Here is a 27,720-nt window from a genome sequence, read left to right as displayed (position 1 = left end):
AATATTGCTAAGGATATCGCCACAGCTGCTATAAAAATATACACTGTCCTCTTGGCCTTACTTTAAGCGCCTAACCTTGTTGTGGAGGGCAATTTTTTTTTAATAAATGTGTCCTGAGACCGATCTATGCACCTTAGAGAAGAACTGGGCTTTCAGGAGTTAAAAGTTAGATGAGCGATTTGCGTTTGGCCTCAATTTATCCAGGTTGAATGGAGCAGGTGTGTTTTTAAGATTCGAAGTTCTTGCTATGCCTTTTACAAAGAAAACGGAGTGGGTACGTTTTAGGAAGGGAGGGCCAATGACAAATTCAATGCAAGTTTGCAATTGTTGGCTTTTTGTCCTTCGCAAGCGTCGCAAGATAGGAAAGTTATTTAACACCTTGGCTGCTAGGGGGTTTTCCCCTCCTGTGCTGATAATGTTTGAATACTATAGTTTCATGACAAGGTCAACTCGTCAAACGCACAGCGCAGGTAACACCCATGACGAGCTGACCTTGTCATGAGCATGGAAGGGGTTAAGCACTATACATCATAGCAACACTTGCTATATGTTTTACAAGATTTACATTGTGCTCAAGATGTGTAGGAGGTCAGAGACGGGCCAGATCCCAGGTAAACGCATCTCCTCCAATGGCCCTTGAAATGCTAGATTTCTCTTTGACAGAGACTGAAGCGATTTATACCCCTCCTCATTCACAAGCTACTGCAATCGGCCTATCGATTAACTAGTTGCAAACTCAAATTTGTTTTGCAATGTTTTTACTGTGAGCTTGACAGATATCAAAGAGGAAGGCTTCAAGTAATATGGATTTTTGATGGAAATTGCCCACAGCATTTAAAAAAATCATTTGACAGCAACTCTTCAACTCGTCACGAATCTAAATAAATATTTTTTTATTGCTATTCTATTTAGTATTTAGTGCAAATACAATTTTGAGTGAACGTGGATTTGTCTTGGGCTATGTTTGTGCATTTTCATTTGATGACATTTCCAAGTTTTTTAAATTAACTGTCAGAATTCTAATGTGCGGAAATCCAAGTTACGTGGACAAATTACTCCATTCAGGAATGCCTCAGAAATGGCTGTTTACTTTTTAAGATTTACTTAGGTGTGCAAATAACTTGGCTTGTTGTAAATATTTTTTGTACCTGTGTAGCTAAGATCATATTTCATATGTTAGTCAAATTGCTTTATAGGAGGAATGTTCTGTATAACTGAGATACTGTTTTGTTATTTAGAAGCCTCATTTAGCTCTCGTTAACTTTCCTACCCTTTTGAACTTTCTCATTTATATGACTATAAAGGATGAAACAAAGGATGTATGATTAAGTCCATGTTCCTCACGTTTTGACTCTTGTGCCATGTTTTTTCATCCCCCTCAAGCTCATTCATTTGACATGCTACTTTAAATTGCAAGTTATCTGCTGAACTCTCCTTACATAAAAAAAGAATAATTAACAGAAACAGTCTGCATTGCTAGTTTGACTACTTGCATTTGTACCATAGTTTACGTATTATGATCATTTTCACAGGAAAAAATGGACCACTTATTACATCTGCTCCAGAGCACAGACCCAACAGATGAGCAGACAGATTCTGTTGAGCTTCTTCATCTTGAAGGTAACATTTAGGTTTTCACTAGGAGACTAATACAAACATGCCAAAAATATATGTGTGAGTCTCAGTCCACATTGGTTTTGCTTTAACCTAATTCTATCCTAGATGTCCCAAGATGTTTGGGTCATTGTAGCTTTATTTCAAAGCTGTGATTAATCTTGTTGACAACATATATTGTTTGAACTCCTTTTTAATTGTATTGCACAATATGCTTTTGGCTTTTTGGAGGAATTAAATTACATGCAACAATACCTAATCGAATGTTACAAGGAGTTCTGATTCTGAACTCTGGCCATATTTGGTCAAAGAACATCAAGTTAATGACAATAGCCTGTTTATATTCCTTATTATTTCTATTTGGCCTGATATCCATCAAGTAGCTTTGAAGATTTAGATTAACTCTGCCCTATAGTGCTAGTTACGAAGGTCCTGTTGCATTTTTACGTTTTCAGTCCCAATCGAAAGCTACATTTTGGTCCTCCGAGACCGTGATGGTGTATCTTTCTGCCAGGTAAAGCAGAGGAAACTGACTGATGACCCCTTCCTCATAACTTGCCTGATGAAGGTTCTGTTTGGGGACGGAATATTTATCCTAACAGTCTGCAAATGTTTCCAGTGAGTTCCTCTTGCCCTACCTACCTTTTAGATTAGCACAAACGCGCAAATATTTGGATTGGTATATTAAAAACATTGCCAATCCAGTTAAAGACCCATGTAGACTATTGTTAATAATATTCATGAATATACAGGAAATAACCAAGAATATCAAAAAAGCTTATAGGAAATCAAGTGAGTGAGCATTATTCTGTTCAATGTATAATTTCCTACGTGGCTTATTGCTATGTAATAGTACCTAGTAAATGTGCATACTTGAGAGCTAAGACGTTTAAGCACAGACCAGACCTTTACAGCTCACGGTTTGGAGCTTACAATATGTGGGTCCAATACCAGTGTTCTTGGAGATCTTTTATCTTGGCTAGATCAGTCATGGGCAACTGAAGACTGGCCAAATGAGGTTTTATTTTGTTATTAGATTAATTTGGGATGCATGAGAGCGCAGCTCTTGTCATCAAGGCATGTAGTGTTAATAATTACCGTTAAAAAAACCTATAAGAAATACATTATATCTGATAGAGACATCTAGTCGCAGATTCCTCACAGTTGAACTTCCAAGGCGTAAGACTGGATCCGGAAGATTTATCTTTAGCAGTACCCCTGTGCGCTGATAGTTGGCGTTGGTCCTTCATGTGACGTAGTCGCCACCGTCTCGGTAAACGTGACATCCGCATCGTCTATATAGGTGCCACCTTGGCGTGCTGTTGTCTGTTTGTTTCACGCCAGCCATTGCAGATCTGTGGAAGGGAGCTACCCATCATTTTTTGACAGCTTTTTTTGACTTTTTGTAAAAAAAAACAATTATTGGTTTCTAAGTAATGTCAAAAAAGACCTTGGAATTCAAACTGTGCAGCGCCTGTCACCGCGCCATGTCGTTCACGCATACCCCACCTCGTGTGTTTTTGGTGCCTGGAGCGCGACCACGACCCAAAATTGTTCTCGGACTTGGTGACATGGCGGAGGGAGAGGTCCCTAGGGCTTTTTGCGGACTGGCTTTTGGGCTTTGGGTTCCCATTCTCGGTCGAGAGGAATGTCCAAGCGCTGCTCTGAGGGCACCAAGTCTTCATCCTCCCATTGGAAGTCCCCGAAAGGCTCAGGTAAGAAGCACCACAAGAAACACAAGAAGTTAAAGCATGCTTCGACTTCTCCCTGTCCGTCACACGACGCAACAGAATCTCGACATTTGAGGCCTCGTTCTGTGGAACGTGTACAGGGGTCTGCTCCGCGTTTCCCTCCCTTTCTAGGACTGGGGGCGACTCTGGCCTAATTGAAAGAATTTCATGACGCCATGTGTGCCAATATTGGGTGGCCTGACAATGTCAGCACACCTTCAGGCCCCACAAGCTCAGCAGAAGGAGTTCCATTGTGTTCCGTGACTGTGGCTCCAGACCCAGCCCCCATGTCTCCTCATGAAACGGTCCGCACCTCCACCACCTTCCCTGATGTTGCGTCTGATTCCGAGACTCAGGCCTGCGTGAACCTCATTCTCATCCCCGGTTATACGGAGCCGGCTGGCCATCCACTGAGGCGGGCGCCGACAGACCCCTTGGACTCTGTTGCATCCTCATCCTTATTTTGAAGGGTTAGGATTTGAGGAAGATTGGCAGGGGACGCAGGACCCCTTAGAAATCCTACATTATACTGAAGAAATGGACTGGTATGAGGAACTCGATGATGCCTGTAGCTTGAATACCTCTCCAGAGCCTGGCATGCTCTCCCCTCCTAACCTGGCTATGGAGGAGGACGCTTTCTTTGCCATGGTGGTATGTAGGGCTGCTGAGATCTTTGACCTGCAGCTTCCTACTGTGGCAGTCAAACCAATGTTTTGACAGGTCTTCCAGCCTGGCGTCTGTACTTCGGAATCCTTGCTGCCATTTATTTAGGCCTTAACTGATGTTCTTCTGGGCACTTTTTCCAATCTCAGCAGAGGGGCTCCTATGAATAGCACTATTGCCAGTCGCCAGGGCCCTGCCCCGGGTGACCCAGCTTTCCCCACATCTCACCCGACCCTCGATAGCTTGGTGATCCAAGCTTCAACTTCTCTAGGCACGTTCCCTTCCGTACCCCCGGATAGCGAATCCAAAAGGTTAGATAGCTTCGGAAAGAACATTTTCTCCTCCACCTTCTTAGCTTTACAATCGGTAAACCCTGCATGCTTGTTGGGTTGTTACTCCCATTCGGAATGGGAGAATGTTGCAGAAGTTCCAGAGAGGCCCAGGCTGTTCTCTCCCAAGCTGTTGCAGACTGGAGAGATGCAATGAAGTTTACCATCCGCTGTGGCCTTGACACAACAGACTCATTGGGCGAGGCAATTTCCTCGACAGTGACCATTTGTCAGAACCCCAAATTGAGTGCTAGTAATAATGGGCACTCTGGCAGGTAAAAACTCTCACCCAAATGGCAAAAGACGACCAGGAATCAGCAGGTGGTCCGACCTTTATCGATCCCGGAATTCAAAGATGGCAGCCGATCTCAAAAACGAGATCGCAGTCTAGTTGTTTTCCCTTTTAGTTACACAAGTGTTCTGATGCTTAGTGATGTGCGCGCGGCGAAAATGCTGGGCACTTCACTGAAGTAATTCCGCGCTGCGTACCTGAAAATCCTAGCTCCGATTTAAAGGGTGTTATTCTTAGTTTTTCGTTGGGTCCTTCCTTCGGGCTGGGTGAAGTCATGGACCCTTTGTCATTAGGCCCTGTGTCTCTGACTTAGCTGAAGCAACGGGACATATCCCTGGTTGTTCAACACCTGGCTGGTTCTTTGAACACCAAGACGGACAAACTCAGCTGCCGGTGCCTAGTGGATCACGAATGGCATCTCCATCCGGAGGTGGTGCATGCACTGTTTCAGCAGTGGAGTGAGCCTTGGTTAGATCTGGCTCATCCCACTCCTGTCCGGAGTGCTCAAGAAGATCAAGAGCGACCAGGCTCAAGTCATTCTTGTGGCTCCAGACTGGGCATGGAGAGTTTGGTATCCCAAGATTTTGCAGATGAGCATTGATCCTCAGATGAGCATTGATCCTCAGATCAGGCGGCCCCTTTGAGAGGATCTTCTGTTGCAGTAGCAGGCGCAGGTTCGCCACCCTAACTTGTCAACCCTCCACCTCCTTGTGTGGAGATTGTACGGCTACAGTTGACAGCATTCGACCTTTCTCCCGAAGTATGCAAATTTATTCTGGCAGCCAGGCGTCCCTCCACTAGGTTGGTACACGCCTGCAGATGGCAAACATTCTGTCAATATTGTACAGAAAGGTCTATTGATCTTCCGTCTGCCTACCTCTTGGACATCCTCCTTTTCATCCTCTCTCTTGCCCTACAGGGCTCTGCTCTGGTCACTCTAAAAGGTTACCTTTTGGCCCTCTCTGCCTTTCTATGGTTGCCAGACCAAGAGTCGCTCTTCAAGTTCCCCATTGTAAATAGATTCCTGAAGGGGCTTAAACATCTGTTTCCCCCCTCACCTTTAATCATGCCCCAGTGGGACCCAAACTCGGTCCTCACTTATCTAATGTGTGCACCATTCAAGCCACAGCAGAATTGCCCACTGTGGCTGCTTACAATTAAGACAGCCTTTTTACTGGCCATAACTTCTGCCAGGAGTGTGAGCGAGTTACAGGCACTTTCTTATCAGCCTCCTTACCTGATCTTCCTAGAAAAGGTAGTGCGCCGCACTAGAGCTTCTTTTTTGCCTATAGTGGTGACACCTTTCCACCTGGGGCAATCTGTCACCTTGCCCACCTTCTATGCTCCTCCGCATCCTTCTAAGGAAGAAGAACGTCTCCATCGTCTGGACCCAATGAGCGCGTTATCGTTCGACCTCACTCGCACTAAAGATTTCCGGGTGGACGACCAACTCTTTGTGCGATGTTTTGTACCAAATAAGGGTCATGCTGTGCACTAGACGACCATCTCCCGATGGGTTATCCAGTGTGGTGTTCCGGTTCTTGACATCTGTCAGTCGGCTCCATGGGCGTCTCTGCACACATTTGTCAAGGATTATTACCTGGACAATCAGATCAGGGAGGGCCTCTTTGGCCATTCGGTCCTACAGGACTTTCTGGTTTAAACTTTTCCGCTGCCCCTCCTCCAGGGATGGTATTGCTTGGGTATCTGTTCAAGATAAGGAATCTGCGACTGGATGTCTCTATCAGAAGGACAAGTTGCGAACCTTAGGTAACATCTCATCTGGTAAAGACATAATCCATGGGGCAAATTCCTTACCAGACCACCCACCATCCCTGGTCTGTGGATCAGTTCTTCATGTCACAGCTGTTTCCCTTTAGAGTCATAGTTTTTTTTAAAACACACCTCTGTCTGTCAACTTAATGGCTCTGCTCTTCTGACGTGGAAAGCCGTGAAAGGTACTGACGTCAGTGCGCCATAGTGGCACCTGTATAGATGATACAGATGTAATGATGACTGAGCTGCTGCTGCCTGGATGATGAAGTCGACCGATGTCACCTGTCTGCATGCAGGTGTAGTGCTCAAGAAAAATCTTGCGGATCCAGTCCGACTGCTGGGACTTTCAAAGGTAAGGAATATGCGGCTAGGTTATTTGTCTACGGGATAAGGCGTTACCGAAGGTAAGTAGCTTGTTCATTTGTGTCTGTAATAGTGGTCTTAGCATAATAATGGCAGTGGTTGGCATCACTTATTTATATAAGTGGCATATAGGTACGCCATAGGTCAGCTATAATTTCTGCTACTAAAAAAAAAACACAAAAAACCTTGTGAGAACATGTTAGGCATTTTTCTTGGCAGCAGTTATACGTCTGAGGTTGAGAGCAGTGGATCAGAGATCTTGTAGGTCTGGCTCAAATGAAAAGAACGATTTGCATGCCAATGATGTGGTCTCTACTCTATAAGTCATGTGAGTAGCTTTCCACTACCTGGCTAGTCCATGCCACTTGAGGCAGTTGTAAGGATCTAGCAGCTGAAGTTCTAGTAATGTGGTTAGGAAATGTAGATATTACAATTTGTGCGATAGGCATGTTGGGACATGACTCTTTCCTGTCATCAAGTTAATTCTGGAGTTATTCTTTTGAAGTGTAATCTTCAATTTGTTCTCTGATCTTTTTTTTTATTTTTTACTTTTCAAAATTTTTATTTATTGCAAGAAAAAGAAAAAACAAAGAAAAATCATTTCTTGTTATACATATATCATTTCATAAGTATCTGGGCATAAATTAACCATTAAATACAAGCAGAGGGTTACAATACAGATACTCATCAATATCTAAATCATGAAAGTGATGCCGATGTGCAGGACGCTCTAAACGAATACATATAAATCAAATAAACGTTCCCCATATTTTTACCCTCCCTTTCAATGCCTTAGGACTCCTACACTTAGCCAATAAGTACTCCATTGTATATATTTCGTGAATAAGATTCCACCATTCCATGACACTAGGAGGTTCCTTTGAGATCCAAGTCCGCGCTATCACCACCCTGGCGCAGGCAAAAACAATAGTTATCAAATCTTTATAGTTACTATTAGTATCTTGTATATCTAACAATATCAAATGTGCAGAGAGAGTTGGAAGTGTTATTTGCCTATTATTGAGAACCGTTATTATCCCTTTCCAAAATGATGTAAGTTCAGGACACTGATAGAGCATATGTTCTATACCAGCAGCTTCCATGTTGCATTTTGGACATTTAGTACGCTCACTAGAAGCATTTCCAGAGATCCAGCTAGCAATTCTTTGAGGCGTATAGTAAATTTGAGTGACCGTCCTATAAAATTGTAGCTTTAAATTTGAAGATTGGACCACTCGATTTATTTGTCTGAGCGACCCTGCAATCTGGTTGGAGTTGATATTTATTCCTAGTCTGTTGGTCTATTTATCCGCCATTTTCGCACAGTCTCCTGCCCGGCCACTATTTAAACAAGCATGACTTTTGCTAATAAGTGATTTAGTATAGGTAGCATAAATGCATTTTAGAGTATCCGAATATTCTATTCTCTCGATTTTCATTTTATTAACCAAAAAGTCTTGAATCTGTTAAAGTACATAACATCACTAATTTGATAAAGTATTTTTAACGTACTGAAACTCAAGAGGCCATCCGACCCATATAGATCACCTAAAGTATTTATGCCATGCCCTATCAATTGCATGCCAGCGCCATCAGAAAATATACTTGGTATCCCTGGGTTCCCCCAAATTTGTAGCTCAGCATTAAAAAATGGAATCTTATCAATGAAAATAATTTATTCCCAAATTCTTTTAATATCTCTCGCGGTCTTAAACTTAACCCTATTGTAGTAATTGGGGTCATGTACACGAAACAAAAATTGATTGTTATCCGATCCTAGCATGAATTGGTTAAAGAATAGGGAATTCTCTTTTGATAGAAGACTACGTATACGTTGGAAAAAATTTGCAAAAAAATACATTTTGAAATCCGGGAAATTTAATCCTCCCTTTTCTATTGAGAGTTTCAGTATCGCGATAGATCTACGGGGTTTTTTTATAGCCCCAAATGTAGCTACTACATATGGCTTCTATTTTCTTAATGTATAGATTGTTCAGTTGCAAAGGAATAGACCTAAATAAATACAATAGCTTGGGTACAATCTTCATTTTTATTAAATGTATTCGTCCTACTAGACTAAGTGGTATGTTATGCCAAATTTTTAGAGTAGCTGTTATTTCATTAAATAAAGGGTCATAATTTAGTGCTATAATTTTCTCTATATCTGCAGTAAGCTTGCCTCCTAAATAAATAGCATTTGGGCAAAGCCCCAATATTGGTTGCATAGGTTTATAGTTAGCAATTACTTGAGTTTTACTCACGTTTAACTTACACCCCGATAGGTCCCCAAATTTGCTTGCTTCCTCAATTATCTCATGGATAGCCAGGACTAAACCGGTGGTGTATTGCCCCTGTATGCCAAAAGCACTCAATGTTGCCCACATATATTCCCACCCCACGCGGTTGAATGCTTTCTCCGCATCTAACATTACCATTCCGAGTGGGGTGAGAGTAGTTGCAGCAACATAAAAGGCAGTCACAGCAGTATTAATATGGGTAGTGGTGTCTCTCCCCACCACAAACCCATGTTGCTGGCAATTAACCAAATCTGGCATAGTAGGAGCAAGGCGGTTTGCCAAAACTTTGGCAAATACTTTCGCATCCGTATTAATTAATGAGATGGGCCTATATGACCCCTGTTCCTCTGGCGGTTTGTTCTTTTTCAAAAAGAAAACTATTTTTCCATGATATTGGAGCACTTCCTGTTTGCCCCATAGAGTCTATCACCAACTGAAAAAACGGGAGTAGTTCTTTTTCACAGATCTTGTAGATCTCTATAGGCAAACAATCTTCTCCCGCAGCCTTACCAGAAGGCAGTGCATGTATAGCTATCTCAATTTCATTAGTTGTAATCTTAGAGCCAAGTTGTTTGATTGCTTCCACATCTAATCTTACGGATAAATGTTTCTCTAAATATTGTCTAATTTCATCAGGATTAGATGAATTTTCTGGAGTATATAGGTGGCAATAATATTTAGCAAATTGATCTAGAATCTGCTCCGATTATCTATATTCTTTAGAGTCTGACCCTTTTATTACTTTTATAATAGTTTTAGCTTTTTTATCGGCTACCTTGTAGGCCAAAACTTTGCCAATTCTGTCACCCCCTTCATATTGTGCCAACTTGTATTTATGTATTTTTGAGCTGTATTTTTCCCTGAGGGTTTTTTTTAATGCCGCCCGCAGAGATACTAATCCTAATCCTAATCCTAGCTCTTCAATATTAGTTTTACCCTGTATTATAGCATCAGACAATTGTTGTTCAGCTAATAAAATATTAGATGTAGTCAACTTTTCTGCACCACGTTTTTCAGCATTGTCCCTTAAGATATATTGTTGTACATAGCCTCTAATACTGCATTTACAAGCATCCCATACAAAATTAACAGTTGTTGAGTTAATATTCAATGTTATGAATTCTTTTATATGAGCTTTGATACCAAGAATAAATTCTGAGTCCGTAAATAAATATCTAGGAAATGTGAACTGTCGGGGCGCTTGTTTTCTATCCAAAATTTTTAATTCAAACAGTATCGGATTGTGATCAGATGTGACTTTAGGGCAAATTTCTATATTACAGTTCTCCAAGATATTATCTGATGCCCATACCATATCAATTCTAGAACAGGCTTTATGTGGCGCCGAGTAGTATGTATGTTCTCTGATCTTCATGAACATAGAGTGGAATGCCCCCAATACTTTGAGACACAACATCATGAGTCATTACATCGCAGGCACCACATCGAAGACATTACATTCCAGGAATCGCTGCATTGCAGGAGATGTTACATTTAAGATGTATATAGGTTTTAATATTAATGACATGTTATGGTTTTAATCTTAACAATAGAATATATATTTGTTTATTCACTTGAAAAGTTAAGTTATTTGTACAAAATGCTTACTGTTCACTCCACAATCCATTACCCACATAACTGCCAATCAAACCATAGATTGTACACCAAATTAAACTATGCAGATGTCCGTTTCAGTAATTGTGGCGATCTTACAGCATGGAGTGTAATCTAAGCCACTACTACCTTTTAGTTCCTAGATTTGCGAAGACTGGCGATGAGAAGTTGCTGAACTGAGCGACGTCTGAGGTAATGGAAAAATGCAAGCCGCCAGAACAGGATTCACTCTTTCTAAGAGCTGATCACAAACTAGATTTGGCCTTAGTAATCAGCACTGTGGAAACTTCACACCTGAACAATATAGACAGCTATGCTTCCTGAATAGAGTGAGCAAAAGAATGGATGCTTTCTGTAGAAAGATACTTGGTGCAGCTAAGGCATTGAAAGACCGCTTGCTCGGTCCATTATGACAGAGTTTTTTGGCAATCCATTAGGATGATTTCTGAATACCTCCACAAAAAGGACTACTTGGAAATATTACCTGCCTCAAAACCAGAAGACGATTATGAAACAAATGCATCACTGGATATGCAAATATAGTGACAACTGTATCCTCACATCACATTGTGCAGATCACCCTTATCTCACTTGATAATGCTGCTGAACAATTTGCAACAAAATATTTTTAATCTACCTTTCTTGGGCTCTCTTCTATTTGGCCCACACACAGAAAGGCAAAGAATGAATGCAGGGACCCTAAAGGTGGTTAGACTGGAGGAGCAGAACATTTGTTTCTGATCAAAATTCAAGCAAAGGCATTATCATCCATACCAGCCACAGAGCATTCATCCCACTTTTAGACCACCTCAAACCCAACAACTGTACCAAGAGCCTCAACACAGTCTTTAGTGCCACGAAAGCAGAATATCAAAGGGTCATGTAAGTCAACAGCAGCAAGGCTCTGGGTGAAAGTCCCAGAACATTTGGCAATGACTTGCCCACTTTGACAGTACATCATTCTGGTTGGGGGGGGGGGGGGGTATTAAACTTGAAGAGTGGTGAAGCTTAAGCAAAAATTAATGGGTGCTGAATATTGTGCAAGATTGTTATGATCTGTTTCACCGCACTACCTCCTTCATTAACTACAAAGAAAATACTGAGGTGTCTGGTATGCGTGCTGAAGGATGAAGCAAGATTCTGTTAACAAAAACTGCCATAGAACCAGTTTCACCACCGGAAGAGGAAAAAGACACCTGCTCAATGTACTTCCTCTTCTGAAAGAAAGGGCCCAAGTTGGGGTACAGACCAATCTTGGATCTAAGGTAAGGGAACAAATTGATAAGAAAAAAGACATTTTGCATGTTGCCCTTTCATATGATTTTTCTCAACTCAGATTGGGGGACTAGATGTGTTCATTAGTTCTACAGGCTGCACTCTGACAGATACCGACCATGCAAAAATATAGGATTTTTCTGAGATTTGTTGTGGGAAACTCACCCTGCAAGTACTGGGTCCTTCCCTTGAGCATGAAGTCTGTTCCCAGAACATTTTCCAAATGCATGGTAGTAGTATCATCGTGCCCAAGAGGCAAAAAATACTCAACTGCCCATAACTGGATGATTGACTAATCAAAACCAAATGCCAATAAGCTGTGTTATAAGATTTTCAAACTACATGTCACCACTACCGAATTGGCTGTTCAAGTGAAACTGGAAAAGGCGGTCTCCACTCCTACACAAGTACTGAATCCTGAAGCCACCATAAATATGAACATTTGAAGAGGGATTGCTTTGGAATCACTGTATTATACAATATGATGATTTTCAAGATTGCAGGAAAAAAAGTTTTGATTGACAGAAATTGCAATGGGCAAGAAGATTGCAAAGTGTTCCAAAACTAAGGTTGTCAGTAAGGTTTGTACCTTCAGTCATTTTATGCTAAACAAATACCTTGTTGGTGCTCCCCGTAACATAACTTGTTATGAATAAGAATGTTTTCAGGGATTGTGAAAAGCTTTAAGCCAAAAAGAAATTGGAGGAACAAATGCAAGACTGCAATAAGTTTTTTCTGAATTAGTTTCTGCAAAACATTCTAATACTAAGGCCCTGATTACGACTTTGGCGGTCCTGGAGAGGGCCGCCATGCCAGCGCTTTGCTCCCAGACCGTCAATGTTGACTGCTGCCGTCCTACCACATTACGAGTTTCCTCGTTGTCGCTTGAGCAGGCAGCACTGCAGTCCCTTCGCGGTGTCTATTAAAATAGCACTGTAATGGGAGTGCCTAAGGATGTTCCTGCACAGCATGGACAGTGCAGTCCATACCGTGCAGGTAAGTGGGTGCATACAGACGGGGGGCACAACATGTGCCCTCCTGCATGCATCCCCGTGCACATGGGCAACGGGGGCCCCCCTTTGCTTACCTACTGCCAGCCTTTTCATGGCGGGCTCACTGTTTGTGGATCCCTGGTGGTCTGACCACCATACTCATATTACGGCTGTCGGACCGCAGGTACGGCAGTCCCTGACCGCTACCGCACCTCCACCGCGAGTTTGGCAAACTATGGACTGCCAAAACTCAGAATCGTGCCCTAAGTACATAAAATGCATTTAAAAAAAATAGGGACCTGTGGAGATTGTGATTTATACGACCAAGATATATGAAAGTCTATATTACTCAACCCACTGACACCTTTTTCTAAACATGATTGGCTCAAAAGCGGCAGAACTGATTACTCAAAAAGCATGCTTTTCATAGTTTAGTGTGAAGTTTTCCTTTAATACCGTGTTTGGTCTAAACCCATTCAATGGTTTTTGCTGCCAGCAAAAATTATATTGGGGGATACAATTTGAAAACACATCTTCCATGCCCCCCGCCCCTCCCCATCCCCTCCTTTTCACCCCTGCACAGAAGTACCCAAGAATTGGCAGACCGGACCTTTGGTGTTTATGCTAAGCAAGTGGCAAATTTTGTACCAATCTGTCCACTGGACCAAAGTTATAGGGAAAACAAAAGTAGCAACTGCCACTGGGTAATGTTCGTGTGTGTGTGTATGTATGTATTTCTGTGTGTGTGTATGTGTGTGTATGTATATATATATATATATATATATATATATATATATATATATATATATATATATATATTCACTAAAAAGCAAAGGTTGCAGGGACATTATAGTTAGCAAATAGAATTAAAAAATTGTGGAAATTAACCAAAAAAAAAACCAAAGGTTACAGGGACGTTATAGTAGAACTTCAGCCGTTGTAGTTAGCTATAAACCGCGCCCCCTCAATGCACTGCTTATGACCTCACATATTCCATCACTGATGACATGGTCCGTGACATCACTGATGACATCATTCAGTGACTGTGAGTTTAAAAAAAAAGTTTGAATGTTAAATATATATACCAAGGTGTATTGGTGAATCAGTGTGTGTACGAGTGACTATATGGATTACTTAGTTGGTGCGTGAGAGACTGTAAGTCAGTGACTAGGTATCTCAGTGAATGTATGGATGAGTGACTGGTTGTTCATTCATTCATTCATTCAAATAAGCTTTATTCGATAGCAAGTATCATAAAAGTGTTACAGAATCATAAAAAATATAAAATATACCAGTACATAAAAATATTAAAAGATTAAATACAGAGATTTAAGACATGATTTTTCAAAGGTGGTAAATTGCCATTACAGGGTAGAAAACACTTTTTTATTAGAAAATTTCTCTGACAAAAGGCTAAGCAACAAATAATAACAAGATTAAAATCTAGGAAGTGCATCTGCTCAAGGAAACATTGTTCTGCTACATCTTTAAACCCACTGCCTTTTTGTTTATTTTTGAACGGATAAACCATGCACAACTCAGATACTTGGCAACTTCGCACACAAACTGAGACCTTGAGGCATCTGTCCGCAGGATACGAAGCGGCACTAGATAGTTCTTAGTTCCCAATTGGGCACAAATTGGCTTAAGCCATTTTGTCCTAGCCTGTTTATAGGCAGAGCATGCAAATAATAGATGGGGTACCGATTCTTGCAGAGCTTCGCAGCACGGACAGTGGCTTGAAGTATGTTTTTTTGGCTCCTGTTGAGCGAGCGTGGAGTTTAGGTTTAAGGAGCCAAAACGGAACTGCATATAAAGAATCCTATCTCTAGGGAGTCTAATAAAATCTAGATATGGTTCCTGCGAGCTAACATGTTTATTGTAGAGGAATTCGTCAGTTAGTCTCCCTAGCCTGGAGTGGTGTACAAGCTGGCGATTAACCAAATTCCAGTAGATCTTTTTTAACTCCACCTTGGTCAGGGGGGCCTGGTTCTCCCAAGATTCGGCTAGGCCCAATTTACACATTAGATCCTTCAGATCCCTTAGCCATTTTACCCTCTTGTTCGAGTCCAGGGCGATCAACTCAGAAAGGCCAGCCGCGTAATGCGTCAATTCAGGGGGGTGTCTAACTCTTGCCCAATACAATAGGGGACGTAGTCTAGCCTTCTCACTGATCAAGCGTCTTCCCATGTCGAGAAATAATTGCTTCAGTGGTGTATGGATAGGGGCGGAGACCAGATCTCTAATGAATTTGTTCTCTGATCTTTGGATCTCTGCTATTTTTTTCAAAGCCCCAGAGTTCGGCACCATAAATTGCCGAACTCGCCGCTTTGCCCTCATACACCACTAGGGCCGGGGCAACCAATGTGGACAGGGAAGAGCGTTGCTGTCTTGAGATGGCACCCGCCACCCGTTTGTGATTTAATAGCATCTTACTCAGATGCGACCCCCAAGCCATTTTGTCAGAAAGCCTGATCCCCAAATAGTCGAAGGAATGGACTCGCTCTAAGGGAGAACCGTCAAGGGAGAGTTTAGGTCTAAAGTTGTTCCCGGGGTTAAAAGCCATGAACTAAGTCTTAGTAATATTTATGGAAAGATCCCTTAAAGTGCAAAAAAGTTGAAAACGAGTAAGGAGTTTTTGGAGACCCATCGGAGTTTTGGATATAAGGAGGGTATCACCCGCAAAGAGGAGGGTAGCAATTTTTTTGCCCCGCCAGTGATGGTGCGTCAGCTGGAACTTGGCTCAAAAAATCGACCACACCGTTCACATAAAGTGAAAAAAGTGTGGGAGCCAGCACACATCCCTGGCGGACACCCCTATTTACCGGTATCCTCTCAGTGGTTTGCCATTGATCCCCCATCTGACTCGTGCAAAAGTATCCTCATGGAGGCATATTAGGAGAGATAGAATATAGGGTGGAATACCCATATCCTGAAGCACTGTCCATAACTTTGTGCGTGGGACCAAGTCGAAAGCCGTCTTGAGATCAATAAACGCAAGATATAGGCTTCCCTTACCAATGACTATCACCTTCCAATAAAGGAGAAGTAGTCTGAAGACTTGATCGCCTGTGCTAGTGGCTTTCCTAAAGCCTGCTTGGCAATTTGAGAGGATATCCTCCTCCTCCATCCATAAATGTATCCTATAGAGGAGGGTTCTGCCTGCCACTTTCTGCATACAATATAATAAGCTGATAGGCCTATAGTTGGCGGGGTCCTGGCGATCGCCTTTTTTATAGATAGGTATTACCTCTGCTTCTTTCCATGAGATCGGGACTTCCACTCCTTCCATTATACTATTAATCAAGAGTAAAATGTTTCGGGCCCACTTAATGTGGCTCCAATAAAAACAGGTCGCCCGGGATACTATCTGGGCCTGCCGCTTTTGCAGGGATAATGCTATTGATGGCGGTCACGACCTCAATCAGACTAAAAGGGTTTGTGGCATCCGAGGGTGTTAAGGCCTGGTTATTGTGTGGACTCCCCCTCAGCTTCCTCAGAATATAGGTGAGCAAAGTGATCCCACCAAACCTGACTCCCAATATAATTCGCAATCAGAGGACTATCACTCCTTTCTCTCTTCTTGATTTAGTCCCAGAAAGAAGCAGAGTTTCTCTTACTTGACGCCTCCTTAAGATCCTCCCAATGGGCCTCCTCCCAGTCTCGCTTAGCCAATTTTAGGGATCGTTTATAAGCCTTTCTCGAAGTTTTGACCAAGGGAGAGGTTTTAGCTTTTACTGCTGCTATTAGAGCTTGCCTTTTCTCCGTACAGGTCGCCGTGAACCATAGATTAGAATTTATTTGTTGGCTCTTGCCTTGGCCTATGCATGAGCTTCCTTCGAACTGGGTGCCAATCAAACAGATGGTATCCTGGTGAATTAGGGGAATCTTCTCCCGCTCCTGCGCTGCTACTAAAACTTCCTCCAAGTCTCCTGTCATTGCGACCAAAATTGAGGAGATATGCGCGATCTTCCCCCACCATCTTAGACCACCTTAGGCGCCTACCGCAATTAGACAGAATTCACTCCTTAGAGGGAAATTGAACCCTCTGGATTGAATTTGGTTTGATAGACAGAGATGCCCATCTGTTCTTCATTTTTAGTGTTAGGGGGTTATGGTCGCTGTCAATGGTATGGCCCACCTCCATATCGATGACATCTACCCAAAGACGTAAATCCATCAGAATATAATCAATTCTGAATGGGCATGCTAATTTATTAAAAGTATTGCCCATCCGAAGGGGTTCTGCCATTAACAGCTCTAAGGCCAAATTCCAGGGTTATAGCGTTAACCTGGGTTATAACCTCGGACCTTCTTTTAACTGGCGACTGGGCTAAGGGGGGGCACACCCCATTTACTGTCCTCATCCAAAGTATTCAAGAGATCTTCGTGGCTCAATGGCTCAAATGTACAATTGAAGTCTCCAGCTACAAGAATTTTAGCAGAGGGGAGGCATTTAGATGGAAGCTCTTCCAGCTTGCTCAAAATTACTGAGAACTTGCCACCCACAGTCCCCCTTATATAAACGTTACAAAGTTCCAGAAACTCGTCGCCCTTAGGACCCTTTAGGGTTAACCACATGATATCATTGCTCTCACTGTCATGTAAAGAGGCAGACCATCCCAAATCTAATCTAATCCAGGCTAATAAGCCTCCAGAGGGCCTGCCTTTACCGCTAGTGATAGATGGAATGTGGAGTAGCTGGGGTTATATAACGCCCCAACGTTCCAAGTCTCCTGGAATAGACATACATCATGGGTTCCCACAAACCCGTTCCATGATGGCATGGACATATTTTTCTTTAGGCCGGCTATATTCCAAGAAAGTAAAGTCAGATGTTCCTGCGCTTGTGAGTTAGGGGACACAATATTAAAATTTTTAACCATGTCATAAGGTTTGGGCAAAAGGGAAGCCACGGGGTCCTCATGGTGCTGCAAATGTAAGGTACCATAAGATATGGGGCGACTCCTGCTTTCAGTTGGCTCTGAGGAGTTGTAATAGAGTCAATCGTTAGCGTCTAACTCAGACAAAACCCTTCTATTGCCTGGCGCGTTTTCCTTCTGCTCACTGAGAACAGATGCAATGCGGATGCCCCTAAGCTGAATGCACGAAGAGTCTGGGGAGAAGGTCCTATACTCAAGTGCGACCAAATTGTCAACCAGTGTAGCATCCACCAAGGTTAGCTCAATATTATTCAATAGAGAGTTGGGAAAGGAGCATCTCCTGGCTTTGATAATGTCTTCCCTGATTATGGATCGGCACTCTCGCACGTATCGGATCCAATGGATCGATTTATTGATTAATGAATCGGTGGATTCATATCTACTGGGGTCGGTGAATTTAGGAACATTAGCCATAAAGACTATGTTTGAAGATGGATTCTCAACCCTTAAGTGCTTTGGGCCTACAGAAGAAGTTAAGGCCGGGAGGGTTCCAGAGCTCTGTAGTTTATGGCGTATGCTTTGAGAAATGGCTGGGAGGCTTGGTCTTTCTCCCCTCACGGGGCCATAGTAGGGACCATTAGGTGTGTGGTTTTGTGCGCCCCCTGACCCCCTAGAAGAATCACGCATGGCCCCCAATGTGTCCAGAGCGTTCGTTTTATGGCCAGTCTGCAAGTGTGAAGAGGCTAGGACAGAAGGAAAGGTCTGTCCGCCTTCGGAAGGGATGGATTTCTGAGTGCATGGAGAAAGAGTGGAAGCAAGGAAATCTGTCATCATGGATCTCAACCTCCCTAACCCCCCTCTAAGATCCCCAACGACTGCTACTAGGTCCTTGAAGGTGTGGCTACATGAACAGCATTGTGCCATCCTCTGGTTAACTAAAGGCGGGGAAGATAGTACGGGGACAGGTTGATCACTAAATAAGGCTAGGGGGCATATCTATTAGTACATAGGACATTAGGGCCCACCTCACCTTGCTCTCTCTCCTCTGACTGTGCATCCTCAGGATAATGGACAAGGAGTTCTGAGTCATGCTGTAGCTGGTTTACTACCCCATTTATTCCGCCCTGTTTGGATCTATGAAACAGGTGCGGTATTACTAAGCTTTTGGGTTTTACAACAGGTGAGTTAGATGTGGCTTCTACCTCTTTTACACTATGATCATCTGCTAAAATATCTTTGCATTCCTGGATAACACTATCTATTCTATCCATTACGCAATTGGCTGCTGCATTTTTAGTTGATTTTCTTTGCCTCTTTTTCTTACTTTGAGCTACTAAAGGGCATTAGTTCCCCCAGCTCTTTCCATTGCTTTCCCCTTCCCCATTATGGTTGTTGCTCTTCACCCCTTAGGGACACCAAACTAAACTAAGAGCCGTCACTCTGAAAGAAATGCAATAGGAACTTCCCAGCAAAACTCTATAGTGTTAATCTCACACGAAGAGAAGAGCAGCTTAATGAATTTGCACAGTCACACAAGGAAATAGAGGGAAACCAATACCGTAACAAATGAAGGGGACCTAGCCCAGCCCTGCCTTGTTCATTCTCGGACGGGCTCAGACGGGCCTGCCCTTGGCCCGGACTTCGCCGGGCGCGCGCGTCCCGCATAGCGGGAGGCGCGAGCAGCTTAAATGTCCGGCGGCAAGAAGGAGGAGGGGCTTGGCACCCCCACAGAGTCCCGATGGTTCCTGGGACAGGGAGGCTCGCAGTGATGTTTCCCTGTCCCGCGATGCATCTCCTGCGAAGTGGGAGACGCAAGCAGCTTAAATGTCCGGCGGCAAGGAGGAGGAGGGGCTTGGAACCCCCACAGAGTCCCGATGGTTCCTGGGACAGGGAGGCTCGCAGTGATGTCTCCCTGTTCCGCGATGCGTCTCCCGCAAAGCGGGAGGCGCAAGCAGCTTAAATGTCCGGTGGCAAGAAGGAGGAGGGGCTTGGCACCCCCACAGAGTCCCGATGGTTCCTCGGACAGGTAGGCTCGCAGTGATGTCTCCCTGTTCCGCGATGCGTCTCCCGCGAAGCAGGAGGCGCGAGCAGCTTAAATGTCCGGCGGCAAGAAGGAGGAGGGGCTTGGCACCCCCACAGAGTCCCGATGGTTCCTGGGACAGGGAGGCTCGCAGTGATGTCTCCCTGTTCCGCGATGCGTCTCCCGCAAAGCGGGAGGCGCGAGCAGCTTAAATGTCCGGCTGCAAGAAGGAGGAGGGGCTTGGCACCCCCACAGAGTCCCGATGGTTCCTCGGACAGGTAGGCTCGCAGTGATGTCTCCCTGTTCCGCGATGCGTCTCCCGCAAAGCGAGAGGCGCGAGCAGCTTTCCGGCGGCAAGAAGGAGGAGGGGCTTGGCACCCCCACAGAGTCCCGATGGTTCCTCGGACAGGTAGGCTCGCAGTGATGTCTCCCTGTTCCGCGATGCGTCTCCCTCGCAGTGGCTTAAATGTCCGGCGGCAAGAAGGAGGAGGGGCTTGGCACCCCCACAGAGTCCCAATGGTTCCTGGGACAGGTAGGCTCGCAGTGATGTTTCCCTGTTCCGCGATGAGTCTGTGACTGGTTGTGCTCTTCACCCCTTAGGGACACCAAACTAAACTAAGAGCCGTCACGCTGAAAGAAATGCAATAGGAACTTCCCAGCGAAACTCTATAGCGTTAATCTCACATGAAGAGAAGAGCAGCTTAATGAATTTGCACAGTCACACCAGGAAATAGAGGGAAACCAATACCGGAACAAATGAAGGGGACCTAGCCCAGCCCTGCCTTGTTCATTCTCGGACGGGCTCAGACGGGCCCGCCCTTGGCCCGGACTTTGCCGGGCGCGCGCTTCCCGCATAGCGGGAGGCGCGAGCAGCTTAAATGTCCGGCGGCAAGAAGGAGGAGGGGCTTGGCACCCCCACAGAGTCCCGATGGTTCCTGGGACAGGGAGGCTCGCAGTGATGTCTCCCTGTCCCGCAATGCATCTCCCGCGAAGTGGGAGACGCAAGCAGCTTAAATGTCCGGCGGCAAGGAGGAGGAGGGGCTTGGAACCCCCACAGAGTCCCGATGGTTCCTGGGACAGGGAGGCTTGCAGTGATGTCTCCCTGTTCCGCGATGCGTCTCCCGCAAAGCGGGAGGCGCGAGCAACTTAAATGTCTGGCGGCAAGAAGGAGGAGGGGCTTGGCACCCCCACAGAGTCCCGATGGTTCCTGGAACAGGTAGGCTCACAGTGATGTCTCCCTGTTCCGCGATGCGTCTCTCGCGAAGCGGGAGGGCGAGCAGCTTAAATGTCCGGCGGCAAGAAGGAGGAGGGGCTTGACACCCCCACAGAGTCCCGATGGTTCCTGGGACAGGTAGGCCCGCAGTGATGTTTCCCTGTTCCGCGATGAGTCTGTGACTGGTTGTGTGAATGTGTGTATCTGTCTGTCAGTGGATGTCTAATTGGGTGTATGAGTGTTAGTGGGTATGTGAATGGATATATGGGTGATTGATGTGTTCTCTGACTACCTCTTTGGTTGTCTGGGTGTCTGTGTTTGTGGGTGAGGAGGTGTGTGACTGCCTGTATGAATTAGTGAGTGGGTGAGTCAGTGGCTGTGTAGGGCACTGTCTTGTTTGTGAGAAGTTGTATGAGTGAGTGTCTGTATGGCTGTGTCGGTGATTGAGTGCATGTGTCAGTATGGGTGATTAACTGAGCATGTGAAAGGCAGTATACGTAAGTGACAGGGTTTATGATTGACTATGTGTGAGTGAGTGAATGTGAGAGTGACTATATGGATGAGTGCATGCTTCGGTCAGTGACTATAGCTGAGTGAGTATGTGTTACAATTTGTATGAGTAAGTAAGTGGGTGGGTGTGTAACTGTTTGGGTGAGTAAGTGTCTGTAAGATTGACTGTATGGGTGAGTGAGTAGTTCTATTGGTGTCTCACTCAGTGTGTGACTGCTATGTCAATGGCTGTATTAGTGAGTGAGTGGTTCTACTAGTGGCAGTATGGATCAGCGAATGGTTGTAGGTGTGTAGATCAATGAATCAGTGAGTGGTTGTGTAAGTACTGGTATGGCTCTGTAATGGGTTTGTGAATGGTTGTGTGGAAGTGGCAATGGGTGTATAAAAGATTTTATATGGGTGTGAGTGGGTCCGTCAGATATGCTTTGGATGATGTCATTTGAGATGTCATCAATGATTTCACTGACCATGTCATGAGTGATATAATATGTGAGGTCATAAGCAGTGCATTGCGGGGGCGTGAGTTATAGTTAGCTGAGTTAACTATAAAGTCTGAATTTCTCTGGTTTGTATGAGTAAAATCTGATCCTAACTATATGGTTTTTTAAAATTTTATTTGCTAACTATACCATCCCTGCAACCTTTTTTTTCTTTAGTGAATTTCGAAGCTTTTTTTAATTAGCAGTCACGTTTGTCGAGTGGTGGAGAAAGGGGGCTGGGCCTTCGACCAGAGCTCAGGAATTTGATTGTGTAGGACTTACAGGAGGGACCAGGAGGGCTTCTTGGGTACCAAAGTCCCTCAGAGGTAAAGTGGACTATATCCCCCAACCAAGAGCGCACCAGTAGGCACGTTTGCAAAGTGGTGGTGAAAGGGTGTGTAGCCTGCTATCAGAACTCTAACACACAAAAGATTGCCCCCTCTCAAGTTATTTTAAATTGAGGACCAAATAAACTATTGTATTGAATCCGGTCCGGTATATTTATTTATATTTTTTAATCATGTTCTTTCATACAAAAATCATTTCAAATGGCAGAAAGAGAATACACAAAACAAACAATTACTGACAAACCTATTAAATGAACAATTGACAAAAAAGCATATTACGAAAATAGTTTATTTGGTCCTCAATTTAAAATAACTTGAGAGGGGGCAATCTTTTGTGTGTTATAATTATATAGGGCCCAGCCCTCCCTCAGCCCCACCAAGGGCCTACCTCCTTTTTGTGTGCTATCAGAACTCGGCAATCCTGCTGTGTGGGACTTACTGGAGGTAATAGGAGGGGCGGTCGTCCTTGGGGACCTACTAGCCCTCCTGTTACCTCCAGTAAGTTCCACACATTGGTATTGCTAAGAGGTCTTCCGAGGCTACACACCCCTTTCTCCACCAATGTGCAAACATGTCTCCTGGCACACTACTTGTTGGGGGATGAAGTCCACTTTACCTCTGAGGGATCTTGGGGCCAAAAAGCCCTCCTTGTACCTCCTGTAAGTCCTATGCAGCGTAATTCCTGAGAGCTGGTCGAAGACCCAGCCCCCTTTCTCCACCACTCTGCCAATGCGACTACTTAAACAAGTATTGGCAGAGCCAATTGGTCTTGCATTTGGGACCTCCATAGTGTTTAGCCATGCAGCACATTATTCAGGGTACTACAACATCTACTGTTACTTCTCATGCCACTGGTGAATGACCACACACACCCACGGTAGGGCTTTCACGCTATTTAATAAACACTGGAAATGCAATACATAACCAGATAGGGCAAGTCTGCAACCTAAAGGAAATAAAATGAATAATAAAAAATGTTATTCAAATAATGCCTTCATAACTTCACCAGGAGTGATATGATGCAAGTTGCTTATTTATTTTTGCAGCTTCTTTCTGAAATGTGCAAGTAAATGAGGAATTAATTTGTCATATTCTTTGTAGTTTCAACATCCTTACTGTAATTTTGCATTGTGTTTACCCCTTCGCTGCTGATGACGAGCTCAGCTCGTCATCAGCCACGGTGGTCGTGTGCGGAGCGACGAGCTGAGCTCCCTGCTTGTAACGCTGCTTATCGTAATTTGCCGCACACAGCGGGAAAAGCCGCTGCAGCGATGCGGTTAATAGTCGTTATTAACCAGGGTTTACAATGTGCAGTGCGAAGACGGAGCCTAAAGGCGCTCTTTTCAATGTATAATGGGCCATGCAGTACTTACTGAATTAATTAGACTACCCAATGCAACACAAAACCTAAAATTACTCAATGAAAATGGTCTCCTAATCATCAGCTACCTTCCCGAGAAAGACTGGAGCCTGTAATGAGCTTGTGGCGTGCACGAAAACGGTGTCCATATACTTCATTAAAAGTGTACTAAAAAGACTTAAAATTTTGGGGATATATTAATTAGAACACAACACAACATATCTTTCTAGTATTGTCAGCTGCTCCATATTATTATGCTGTTAACACAAATATATTCTTAATTTTTTGCTTTAAAATGCTAGCTTTTTCATAAGTGTATGAAAAAGTAATTTCTGGTTTATCTCTTGATCAACCTGTGAAGTGGTAGGCAAGTGTATTAAATTAATAGGAATACCACAGGTACCCTGGACAGGAAAGAAGGTATAGTGAGGTTTAAAATTGAGTTCACAACAGCATCTACTGCATGTACAGCTGGCACAAGAACACTTACACTTTGGACTGTTCAGACACCTGAGCACAAATATAGGACGTTAGTTGAGAACTGCATTGATGGGGTTCAGGCAAACAGTAGACAGGATGAAGTGGGGGCGACAGAAGCAACAGAAAAGAGGAAGGGACAAATAGAAGAAACACAAGGGGATGCCTAGGCAATATGATGGAGGGTGGGGGACACCAAAGCAAGGGTGGGAGAGGTAAAAAAGCAGCATGGAGATTGGGGTAAAGGAATAAGAGTGTGTGGGTGGGGAGCCGAATAATGAAGGGGGGGGAGAAGGACACACGTGAGGAGAAAACAACACAGAGGGGCGGGGAGAAGCACTATGGCGACAGAGAGCAACACAGTGCACAGGAAGAGAAGTACACGAGGGAGACAACTTGAAAACACTTTTGAAGTACTTAATAGAAAAAAAATAGTGCCTCAAATACAAGCAGTGAAAGCAGAGATTACACCCAATTAACCACACCCGCGCTCAGAGAATTCTCCGCCTGTGCTCAGATTTACAAAATCCCATGTTTCATGACGAGCTGGGCTCTGCATCAGCGTGCGAGGAGGCTACGCCATGACGAGCCCAGCTCGTCATGAGCCTGGAAGGGGTTAAGGAGACGGTAAAGTAGGAATGCACTACAGGAGAGACAAACCCAAGACTGACATGCAGGGACTCGCATAAGAAGCAGTAAAATGAGTGACTATAAAGCCATGCAATGGGCGTGATCCAAGTCCCTCCATGCTTAAGGTAAGTTACAATGTGCCTCACAATAGCCAGTGCATGCGCTCTCTAGTAGGCTCGATCTAAATATTTTTCCATCTACTTTACTGCTCTCGGCCAGTGTGCTTGGTTATGGGGAAGTAACAGGCTGCTTGACACTGTTCATCTCTCACTACATGCAGAAATAACAACAGGAAAGTGCTACTGAGTGGTACGTAATAACTAAAGCACGCACCATAGCTTGACAATATGTGGGACTCTGGAATGGAAGCACCTTCTGGCCTACCTCCAGATGCAGAGGTAGAAGACATGTAAACAATGAGTATGTGCTACAATACTGCATCTAATTTCGAACCCAAGGACACATGACTAATGGCTAGAAAGTCAAACACAACTGTCATCTTTAAATTGTAATGAAACGCAGTCTCCCACTGATAATGGATTTCTATTGGACCAACATATGAGGGGTCTTCTTGCAACTTGAGCATTTGTTAAATATGCTGGCAGCTGGTGGCAAGCTAAACTCAAGGGAAGTTATTTCGTCATGGGGTTGTATGTTTATAGTGCTGATTTAACTGTGTAATGAAGCAGCGCCTCGATACCCTCACGGGTAAATGACCATGCTTTACAAATCCTGTTTTGATATGATTTGAAATATATCAAAAAACATTTTCTTTGGAAATCAATGTGGCAGCCGCAGTATTAGACGCAAGTAATTCACAGATCAGCTTTTTTGCAAAAGCATGACCTGATCAGGGAAACCCGTAAGTTTGAGGCTCAGCTAGAAAACACTTGCAAATTGCCTGTGCTGTGATCCTGTGCACCACAACCAGCAGTTTTAGCAGCACTAGTTTTATTATGTTTCAGCAGCACTAGCTTTATTATGTTTCAGCGGCACTAGCTTTATTATGTTTCAGCGGCACTAGCTTTATTATGTTTCAGCAGCACTAGCTGTATGATGTTTCAGCAGCACTGGCTTTATTATGTTTCAGCAGCACAAGCTCTATTACGTTTCAGCAGCACAAGCTCTATTATGCTTTCAGCAGCACTAGCTCTATTATGTTTCAGCAGTACTAGGTGTAGTATGTGTTCGAGGCATGTGGGCTGCTGAATTCAGATCTGTGCATAGATCGCCGCCTAGTGTTGGGTCCAGATGATTGCACATTGTTGTCCTGGAAGAGTCTTCGAAGTATCACTAGATAGGTGGCTCCTCCCCTGGACTACAGTGCGCATGGGCATCGACTCCGTCCCCAGATTGTTTTTTTCCGCCATTGGGTTCGGATGTGTTTCGGTTCCCTCTGTCGGAATCGATAGTTGTTTAATTTCTTTTACTCGAGACCAAAAGGTCTTTAGGACTCGCGTCGGTATTGTCTGTCGTTCGGGTTCGTTTGTTTTCATCGACTCCGAGCCAACTCCGCCCTTCCGCGTGCTTTCGGCGCGGACGGGCCTACACGACGCTCCACAATTCTTCATCATGGAACGAAGTCCATTTAAGAGGTGCCCGGTGTGTGCCTCGAAGTACCCACATATCGATGTGCACCCGGTGTGCAATAAGTGCTTGTCGCCGGACCACGACGAGGCCAAGTGTATGGGCTGCTCCAAGTTCCGGTCGAAGAAGACGCTCAAGCTCCGCCGAGCTGCAAGACTGCAGGCCCAGCGATCGGCACCCCCTCCGACGGACATCTTCGACGCGGAGGATGTAGGCGACGACACTATCCGAGATATCACGGAATCTAACCCGGCGTCGGAGGTCGAGGAAGACTACGACGCGGAAGACGAGGATTTCGATGAAGTCGTCGAGGAGGTAGGGGACGATGACGGGGCCATTGCCACCGTAGAGGATAGCTCGGAGGAGGAGCTTCCTCACACTGACTCCGGGGCCGGCCAACATTATAAGGCCCAGGCTGAGGGATCGCCTTCGGGCCTTACCCAAAGTCTTGATTCCCGTCCCACGGCTCCGCCTTCCGGCCCGGCCACGGACATTGATGCGGCGCCACTTACGGTACCGAAACCGAAAGTGAAACCATCGGTCTCGACGCCAGACGTCTCGAAACCGAAAGCGCAAGTCGCACTGGTCGGATAAAAGGCTTCGGAAGCTTCGGCGCCGAAGAAACCCAAGATGGCCGTCGAGCTCAAGGGGCACGCCAAAATGGCCGACCCGAAGACTAGTGTCGAAGCCGAAGGTGAAGACGGGCGACTCGGTGGAGTCGACGCCGAAGTTGGTCGACGCACTTAAAAGTCGCATCGATGCCAAGAAGGTCGAAGACCATAAGAAGACCACAAAGAAGCGGCAGGACGACCCCAAGTCTATCGCTGACCCGCTTCCACTCGAGAAGGCCAAGGGGGCTGCTGCGTCGGCTCCGAAGACTGCGCCTCGGTTGCCGGGCCAAAAACTGCTTCAGAAGACTCTCTCGAGTCGGTCCGTCCCTCCGCCTCGCTCACTAAAAAGGTCAACGAGTCCCTTCAGCGTATTAGGGAGGGGACCGCGGCAGTCAGGCCGCAGGACACTGTGCCCAAGCCTCTCCAGAAACCGGCAAAGGTGCCAAGCCGATTCTCTTCACTTTACCGCCGAAAACGGCGCCGAAGGCTTTCGCAACAAAGCCTGGGGCCGGGGGGCCCTCGAAGTTATCCTCGACGCCAAAGTTGTCCTCGACGCCGAAGGCATCGTTGGTGGTTCCAGGCCCGCGCCACCAACCTCTGGCAGAAGAAGAGCGTCGAGAAGTAATCATCGACGCCAACATGGGCAAGCTCTCTCTTC

At 44.8% G+C, this 27,720-nt stretch overlaps 1 protein-coding gene across 2 annotated transcripts in view; it reads left to right on the top strand.

Moving 5' to 3' along the window:
• The window catches only part of STAM (signal transducing adaptor molecule), a 252,063-nt gene that overhangs the window by 160,418 nt on the left and 63,925 nt on the right, over window positions 1-27,720 (top strand). For both annotated transcript variants that reach the window (XM_086941774.1, XM_086941775.1), the window contains one exon: window positions 1,533-1,620. In XM_086941774.1, coding sequence (XP_086797900.1) covers window positions 1,533-1,620 — 88 coding nt within the window. The remainder of the gene's footprint in view (window positions 1-1,532; window positions 1,621-27,720) is intronic.

The sequence above is a fragment of the Lissotriton vulgaris genome, chromosome 10 (genome assembly GCF_964263255.1).
Source record: "Lissotriton vulgaris chromosome 10, aLisVul1.2, whole genome shotgun sequence".
In the NCBI taxonomy this organism is placed as follows: Eukaryota; Metazoa; Chordata; class Amphibia; order Caudata; family Salamandridae; genus Lissotriton; species Lissotriton vulgaris.
This window is presented reverse-complemented; position numbering and strand designations above follow the sequence as displayed.